The sequence below is a fragment of the Nicotiana sylvestris genome, chromosome 6 (genome assembly GCF_000393655.2).
Source record: "Nicotiana sylvestris chromosome 6, ASM39365v2, whole genome shotgun sequence".
NCBI lineage: Eukaryota > Viridiplantae > Streptophyta > Magnoliopsida > Solanales > Solanaceae > Nicotiana > Nicotiana sylvestris.
In genome coordinates, this window is record NC_091062.1 from 167,733,263 (window position 1) to 167,742,754 (window position 9,492).

At 41.7% G+C, this 9,492-nt stretch overlaps 1 protein-coding gene across 1 annotated transcript; it reads right to left on the bottom strand.

The window, feature by feature from the left end:
- Positions 1–6,797: 6,797 nt before the first annotated feature.
- Positions 6,798–7,319, bottom strand: LOC138871637 (uncharacterized). Its single transcript, XM_070149529.1, has one exon. The coding sequence runs from the start codon at positions 7,317–7,319 to the stop codon at positions 6,798–6,800; it is 522 nt and encodes a 173-aa protein (XP_070005630.1).
- Between the last annotated feature and the right edge of the window lie 2,173 nt (positions 7,320–9,492).

A 9,492-nucleotide genomic window follows, 5' to 3' on the forward strand; every position in this document is an offset into this window, starting at 1 on the left:
TCCAATCTCTTGGGCATGTACGTATCTTAAAAGGTTCAAATCTGGAGTCCTTTTATACAAGACTTCTCCACTCAAGAAGAAACCACTGGAGAGCCTTCTAATGGTTCTCTTTTGGTCTCCACTGGCTTGCTCAGGATATTCCTTTGTTTTCAAAAATCTTTTGATATCATGATACCATGGCTGAACATCTGGTTCCGTCTCAACTGTATTGCAATAACCATGTCTTTCTTGGATTTGGATTTCCAATGGGTCAATGTGGACATTGCCTGGATACGGTAGCATCGAGGCCAAAGCAGCTAGCGCATCCGCTAACTCATTGTGAAACCTAGGAATGTACCTGAACTCGACGGATTTGAACCGCTTGCTGAGATCTTCCACATGTTATCTGTATGGGATAAGTTTGATGTCTCGGGTTTCCCATTCACCTTGAGCTTGTCGAATAATCAAATCAGAATCTCCCATGATTAACAATTGTTTCACATCCATGTCAACTGCCATATTCATACCCATAATGTAGGCTTCATATTCAGCAGTGTTGTTTGTAAAAAAGAACCAAAACCAGGTTGTGGCCGGATAGTGCTGACTAGTGGGCAATATCAGAATTGCCCCAATCCCGACACCTTTTATATTCACAACTCTGTCAAAGAACATTTTCCAAGCACTGGTGTCTTCTGGAATTACCTCAACTTAATTTACTTCCTCGTTCGGAAAGTAAGTACTTAAAGGCTGATATTCATCTTCAACAGGATTTTCAGCTAGGTGATCCGCCAAGGCTTGAGATTTCATTATCGTGCGGGTGACATAGACTATGTCAAACTCGGTGAGCAGGATTTGCCATTTTGCTAACCTCCCTGTGGGCATCGTCTTTTGGAATATGTACTTCAAAGGATCCAATCTGGTTATGAGATAGGTGGTATAAGACAACAAGTAATGCCTAAGATTTTGAGTGACCCAAGTTAGGGCGCAACAAGTTCTTTCCTACAAAGTGTACTTGGCTTCATAACTAGTGAAATTCTTGCTCAAATAGTATATGGCTTGTTCTTTCTTCCCAGTCACATCATGTTACCCGATAACACATCCAAAAGAATTCTCCAACAATGTCAAGTACAAGAACAAAGGCCTTCCAAGCTCGAGTGAAACCAACACTGGCGGATTCGATAGATATTCGTTGATTTTGTCAAAAGCTTCCTGACACTCATCTGTCCATCTAATTGCCGCATCTTTCTTCAAAAACATAAATATGGGCTCACACATGGAAGTCGACTGAGTAATGAATCTGCTGATGTAATTCAACCTTCCCAATAGACTCATAACCTCTTTCTTGGTTCTTGGAGGTGGCAAATCCCGAATAGACTTTATCTTTGTTGGATCTAAATCGATGCCTCTCCGACTGTCTATAAACCCCAAAAGTTTCCCAGATGGTACTCCAAATGCACATTTAGCTGGATTCAACTTCAAGTCATACTTACGCAGATGCTCAAAGAACTTTCTCAGATCCCGCACATGGTCATCCTGCGTTCTGGATTTAATGATCACACCATCCACGTACACCTCAATATCTTGGTGCATTATGTTGTGAAAGATAACAGTCATAGCTCTCATGTAAGTTGCCCCAGTATTCTTTAAATAGAACGGCATAACCCTATAATAATAAGTACCCCAAGGTATGGTGAAAGTTGTCTTTTCTGCATCTTCTTCATCCATCAGGACCTGATGATACCCAGCGTAACAATCCATTAAAGACTGTATCTCATGTTTGGCACAGTTGTCAACAAGGATGTGGATATTTGGTAATAGAAAGTTGTCCTTGGGCTTGCTTTGTTCAAATCCTGATAATCAACACACACACGGGTTTTCCCATATTTCTTTGGCACTAGGACCACATTATCCAACCATGTGGTGTATCGAACCACTCAGATCACACCCGCTTTCAACTGTTTGGTGACTTCTTTTTTGTCACTGATGTCCATTTTAAACTTTCTCTATTTTTGTTGGATAAGTGGATAACCGAGATAAGTTGGCAGTTTGTGCACCACTAAGTCAACACTTAGTCCTGGCATATCGTCATAGGACCAGGCAAACACGTATTTGAATTCGAACAAAAGTTGGACCAATGCATCCCTAGTTCTTTCATCAGCGTGAATGCTTATCATGGTTTCCTGGACCTCTTCCGAACTACCCAAATTAACTAGCTCAGTTTCGTTTAAGTTTGGCTTAGGCTTATTCTCAAATTGTTCAAATTCTCAGTTTATTTCCCTAAAAGCCTCATATTCATCATATTCTGGTTCTTGATTCATTATTTCACAATTAGACAGCGTGTTAGGATCTGGGCATGAAATTTGCAAGCATGTCATGTTATTTAAGTCGGCATTATTAGAACTGAAAAGAGAGATAAGAAAAATAACAACAATCAAAAAGAATAAAGAGAGAGATTCCTTTATTCAGAAAAGATGGCAAGACTGAACTACCAGGATTCCTGCCTGACTGGGAACAAAGTAGCCTTCCAATTTTGAAGTTTGGAATTTGGCCCCATATACTGCACCCCAGTAGTGCTTGAGCCTTTACCTGGCTGGACCATATGAACCTCATATAACATTTGCCCCATTGCCCAATAGATATCCTCAATTTCATCGGCCGTGAAGGCATCTTCTTCTTCTTCTTCTATGTACTTGGCTTAACAAACGTTCTGACGAGATACGAGACCGGCTGAAGTAGAACCCACCCATCGTTCTTCGTTTATTATCCCATTTTACATCAAATTCTGTAGCTTAGAAACCGACACCAAAGAAGTTCTCACTGGCAGTCAAAGTGATAGGCTCTGTAATGCCTTGCAAAGATGCCTCGAGCCCTTTCCCGGGCTTGTAGCCATGTTTGATCATTTCATTAGTGACCATGATTTACGCATTTGACAAAAAGGGTTGAGGACACGACGTTCCTTCCTCACACTGGTCCGTGACCACGATCTCAAAAGTTTGGTAGACTATGTGCTCACTACCTTCCTTGGCCTCCAAACACGGGACGGACAGGTCCCTGTAGATTGATTGCTCATCTTCTCTGTGGACTACAAATTCCTAGTTTTCATGTTCAAACTTAACCATTTGGTGGAGAGTAGAGGGTACAGCCCCTACCGCATGGATCCAAGGTCTTCCTAGTAGAAAATTGTAGGAGGTGTCCATGTCCAAATCCTGAAATGTTACTTCAAAATTCACCGGGTCGATGGTTAGGATAAAATCAATATCCCATATCGTATCCCTTTTGATGTCGTCAAATGAACGTAAGCAAACATTGTTGGGCCTAATCCTTTCAGTCCCAATTTCCATTCTCTGTAGGGTCGAGAGAGGGTAGATGTCAACCCTAGATCTGCCATCCAACATAACTCTTTTTATGTAGTATCCTTCATACTTGACGATCCAATGAAGAGTTTTGTTGTGGGCAGCCCCTTCCGAAGGCAAGTCATTTCGGCTAAATGAGATCCGGTTGACTTCAAATAATCATTTTGCCATTCTTTCCAATTTCTAAACGTTGGTCTCGACCAACACATATGCATCATAAAGTGTCTTTAACAACACCTTCTGATGCTCATTCGAAGGACAAAAGTGAGACCTGAGAGGGGGACTTTTTGAGTTGATCAATCATGGAGTAGTCCAATATTTTCATCTTTTAGGAGAATTCTTCTGCCTCTTCAGCACTGACTGGCATTTTAAGAGGAAAACGCTTCTATTTGGTCTTTTCCAATTCTTCCAAGTTGAGGTACTTTCCAGATGGGTTCCTTTCATTCACCTCCCCCATGTTTTCTTTTCTCTTGTACGTTACCACTTCTTTATTGTAGTTCTAGGGGACGGCAGTGGGTTCTTTCATGGGATTCTATTGTGCGCGGCTGATAACCACGGGCTCAGTCAGCCTGGGTGAAATTATCGGCCCCTGCGCCACATAAGTCCCATTTGGTACGTACATCTTTGGTACCTCTAGTGTAACCTTGTTTTGCTCGAACCTTTTGGGGGGACTCATCATAAACTGTTCTTTCATGGGGGCTCTAGGAACATAGAGAACAACATCTTTAAGGGGTGTTGCCCCTGTCTTGGTTTCCATAATCTTATCTATGCTTTGAGGAGTGGAGCTGTTTTTCCTTTCATCCTTAGCTTGCTTTAATGCTGCTTTGGGCTCCTTTTCAACATCGGTAATAGCAAAGATAGCTTTCAAAGCTCGGTCAAATTCTTTGTCCTCACAGATCATCCCAATAACTGGCCCATTGTTGTGAGCTGGTAATGGGTTGTTGGTTACATTGGGGACCTCTTCATCCCTCAACACTACCCGTTTTTGTTCTATCAAGTTCTAGACCGCTCTTTTAAGGGTCCAGCAATCTTCAGTGTCGTGCTCTTCTGCCCCTGAATGATAAGCTCATCGGGTACCTGATCGGTAGGAGGGTGACTCTGGGTTTTGCTTGTTTGGAGGTACAGGCTGTAACAAACCCATTTGGACCAACTTTGGGAAGAGGCTGGAATATGATTCAACGATGGGTGTGAAGTTGGTTTTTCTGGGTGGTTCACGGGCACGGGCATTATATTGAAAATTATTCTGTGGTGGACGGGGATTATATGGAGCTTGGTTAGGAGGGTTATTTCTAGGCGGTGGAGCTCGATTCTGGTTATAATGTTGTTGTGGCCGAGCATATAACTGGGCATTCATCACTGCATAAGGCTGAGGAGTCATGGCATATGCCGCATCTTGGTGAGGGTAGTAATGTTGCGGGGTGATTGAAGAGGAACCAAAGTAACCTCGGGGTTGATGGGGGTTTCTTAGACTTGAGGCCATCATTGTCACTTCTTCTTTCTTTTTCTGGTTTGCTGTAGCCCCTGACCCGCTCTGGATTACTTGAGAGGTGGCTCTTATAGCCGACTGGACCAGGATGCGACTCGCTTTCAAACCATTCTCTACCATTTTCCCAATCTTTATGGCTTCTGCAAACGGCTTACCCATAGAGAACATCATGTTCTAGAAGTAATCAGCCTCTTGGGCTTGCAAGAAGACACTGACCATCTCAGTCTCATCCATTAGGGGTTTCACCCTAGCAGCTTGTTCAAGCCACTTTATAGCGTACTCCCGGAAGCTCTCTGAAGACTTCTTATTGAAATTGGATAAAGAGTTTCGATCTGGAGCTATGCCCACATTGTACTGGAACTATCTGACAAAGTCTCGGGCCAAGTCATGTGCCAGTGGGAGATGTCTTGATCCATATACCATTCAGATGCAATTCCACCTAAACTCTCCTTGAAGTAAGCCATCAAGAGTTCTTCTTTTCCGCCTGCTCCTCTTAACTGATTGTAATACCTTTTCAGGTGGGCTATGGGGTCCCCATGTCCGTCATACTTTTCAAAATTGGGAGTCTTGAAACCGATGGGCAGGTGAACATGAGGGAACATGCACAAGTCAGCATAGGAGACACTCTTCTGGCCACACAGGCCTTGTATGCTCTTGAGACTTTTTTCTATGCTTTTCATTTTTTGAGTGATCTCTTCTTGCTCGGGATTCTTTACAGTTCTCTCTTGTCCCGTGGTAAACTCATACCAAGGTTGTTGAGGGTAGGAGTTTGGGGTGACATGAGTTGTGTCCGATTGAAATGGTGGTATTTAGAAAGTAAAGGATGACGGCTCAAAACTTGGCCTAGGCAGTGTTGGCTGTGTCGTAGCCTAGGTTGGTGGTACGGTGAATATGTTAGAAGACACTCTCGAAATCAATGTTTGGGGGAGAACCTTAGAAGGCATTCCGGTGAAGTAGGCTGACATAATGGGGTATCCGAATGGGGTGGCCGGGTAGTTTATAGGGATATTGGAGGTTCCACTTGTTCTAGGAATCAGTTCAGGAAAATCAGGTATTGCACTAGGCGGCTCTTTACCATTAGACCAAGCGTCCTACATTTCCAGCATGCGGAGGCATAGTGTCCTGTTCTCTTCAGCAGTTGCTGACTCTGACGTCGAGATAACCAACAACGGGTTGTCCTCTGAGGGGGGAATTGTTAGTAAATGACTCTCTGACATCATTTTGATGCTTCCTTTGGATATTGTAAAGTAAGGGTGCGAAGCCAGGTTACCACAAAACCAACCACCTTAAAAAACAGAACCTGGTCTCAACAACATACACAACAAATCGATTAGTTCGAGACAATTAACACATAGGGAATCGCACGTTGGGGAATGCAATGCACCTAGACAATTAAATATTTTTCTACATGTTTTGCAACGGTTGCGCATCTCATTCCGGCTTTTGTGACCTCCCAGATTTTTGAATCTTTTCTTTTCTTTTGCGCTTTTCATTATTTGCTCTTTTTTCTTTGCACTCTCTCTTTTGCATTGTTTTCCCTCTTATTCTTGTTTTCTCTCTTTTTCTTGTGCCTTCTTTTTATTATTTTCTCTCTTATTCGAGTTATTTATAGCTATGACCAGATCAGATGGGGATTGCCTACGTATCATGATGTCGCGTGAATCAGATCATTATGTAGTTCAGGGGATAAATGCAAAATAAAAGAAAGAAATAGTTTTTGGGTTTTTTCAAATTTTCATTAAAATAAAAACTTCTAATTTTCCCTATTACAACGACTCCATCATACAGACTTAAGGGCTGAAAAATAAAAACAGAATCAAAACAAACTCTAAAAGGAAACTGAAATACAGGCTCAAAAAGAAAAATCAAGAATACATAAGTGCCTCCAAAACTACACCAAAGGCCCACGGGACATCACTCAGTCTCGACGCGGGTCTACGTGCAAGATCTCCTTTGAGGCGATCCAGGTCGTCCATTATCTAGCGAACAAAAGTCATCACTGCGGCAAAGAAAGTGGATCTAGTCATATCCTCACACTCATGGCATTTCATGACGATGTAGTCAGCGATTCCTCTAATTCTTTCTCTAATGATGCCTTTCTCTTGGAGTAGGCGCCCAATTTGTTGGGATCTAGCTTCCAGAACTTGGGTGCCATTATGGCTTTGCTCCTGCAACTGTTGCATGTCCTCTTCCAGTTGGGACATTAATGCATAACAATATTTCCTCTCTGCCTTGAAGCTCTTTGTCTGTTCAGTCATTTCATTTTCGAGGGTGGTTAGCTTTTTCTTTAGATTTGTGACCTCTCTATCGTATATTCCTTTTAATTGCTGAACAAACTCTGCCCATTCTTCTGCGTTCTTTTCCAACTTCGCTCGGGCTCTTGCCAGTCTACCTTCAGACTTTTCCAAATCAGTCCCACACTTACATACTTTCCACCTAAGACTGTTTATAAGACTTTCATCTGTTTGGCTCCTTCCCAGGTTTTCAGCAGCTATCTTCATGTTTTGAATTTAGAGGGCTTCGTTTTCTTGAGCCAACTTTTTCTTCTCTCCTTCGTCAACAGTGGTCTGCACACTACTATCAAATTTAAGATCTCTGATTTTCACTTCTAATTTGCTTATCATGGCCCTATAGCTTTTCTCCTTTGCCAACCAACTCCATTGTTCTTGTGCCCCATCGGTGAATTGTTGTACGTGGGGCCTTTTTGGCTGGCCATTTAGGCTCTTGATCGACTTGAACCCTTTTACCGTACCATACTGTGTATCTAGGCTCTACTTCACCCTTGGCCAAATCCCGTACTGGAGTTTGTGGCTCCAGAAACCTACACTGATGCCAAATCTGGCGAACCTTTTCTTCCAGGAATGCAGCTTTTGGACATAGTTCAATGACTTGTCGACTCAAATCTTCATCATGAAGGATAGTTTGATACCTGCCCAACTGGCATAGAACCTTGTGTGGAGCATACGGCTGAATACTCCAAAGACCTATTAACAAAAGAAAGCACACTCCGGCCGACATATAGATAACTTCGTTGACTGGGAGCCAACCGAATGTCCACTTAATTTTGCTTGCAGTCAAGGAACTCAAATGTGCAAACCATGCCTCTGTACCTTTTGGAAACTCATGAGCATTTACCCGATTTTCGTGCTCTTCAATGTAGTTAAGACTAGTCATACCATAATTCATGTACCTCGGATGATGGCAAAGATGTTCTTCCATCCAGATTTGTAGAAGCAAGTTGCAACTTTCAAAAATCTTTCCCCCAGCTCGACAAACAGTTAAGGCTCGGTAAATTTCTACCAGGACTATTGGTATGATAGTGCCATTAGCCTTTTTGATCATGAAGTCAGCCACTCCTACGAGCCCCAACTCTATATGTCCATCACTCTTTGGGCAGATTAGGGTGCCTAAAAATGCCTCTACAAAGGCCAGTCCCTGACGTGCTTCCCATTTTCCTTTATTCCCTTGATGACTTAAACCGGTATCTGGAGCCTCAAAGCTGTGGGGGTCCCCATAACGACGGTATAGGAAGTAGAATGTGCAAAATTCTTCAGTCAAATTTCCATCTTTGACTTTCCGACTAATACTCAGAAGGTCCAGAAACTTGTGAGGAATTATCGCTCTTGGTGCCACTGGGTATCGGCTCCTGAGATTCCCATTAAGGCCAGCATAGCCCGATATCTCCTCAAGTATAGGGGTTAGCTCAAAATCAGAGAAATGGAACACATTATGTGTCGGGTCCCAAAACGGTACTAGAGCTTCAATTATGTCTACCCTTGGTTTAATCTTCAAGAGACCGGTGAGCCCGCCGAAAGCTTTTATCACAGCACCTTTGCTGACCTCCCCCAGGTCATTCCACCACATATGGAGTCCTATCGGGATTTTCTCTACAACTTTGAAAGGTTCATTTTCAATAGTGCTCATCCTGCACATTTATTTAAATTGATTGGTTAAAAACCCATGATTTATTTTGATTCAAAAAGAAGATTATTATTTTTTGCAAAATCGCAACTCAAAAAACTTGCTCAAAACAAAACAACCTTTGCAAATACGTCCCTTCAGCACTCCCAGAAGGAAGATTTTAGGGTTGTGTTTGCTAATTGGCCAAAAATTTGAAAAAAAAATATGGGTGGCCATTCTTGCAAAAACAGCCTTTCGGCGCCCCGTCAGGACATTTTTGGCTATTTAGACAAAAACGGCATCACCTAACTTTATTTATGACAAAAAAATGACAACATTTCATTTTTTTTGGTTATTTTTACAAAAATGGGGTTGGACCCGATGAGGGTTGCCTACGTATCTCACATCCGGTGAGAATCAAAATTGCCTAGTTCGGGAAGATTGAGAATGGAGTAAATAAGCTAACTCTTTTTTTTACTCTTTATAAAACTCAGACCATAAAAGCTTTAAGACAAAAGAAAAATATTTAGATTATTTTTTATTTTTTTTGAAAAAAAGACTTCTAAAAATTTTTTTCTTTTGATTTGAACTTTGGGAATTTCAAAAGTAAAAAGAAAATATTTTTTTTGAATTTTCATTTGTCTTCCCTTTTTCTAAAGAAGAAAGAGAATATTTTGGTTTTTGGATGTTGCCTCTTAATTTTCGAACGAGGGACTTTTTAAAAAAATATTTTGGATTTCTGAATTTTTTTTTAAATTTACAAAAGCATTTCTA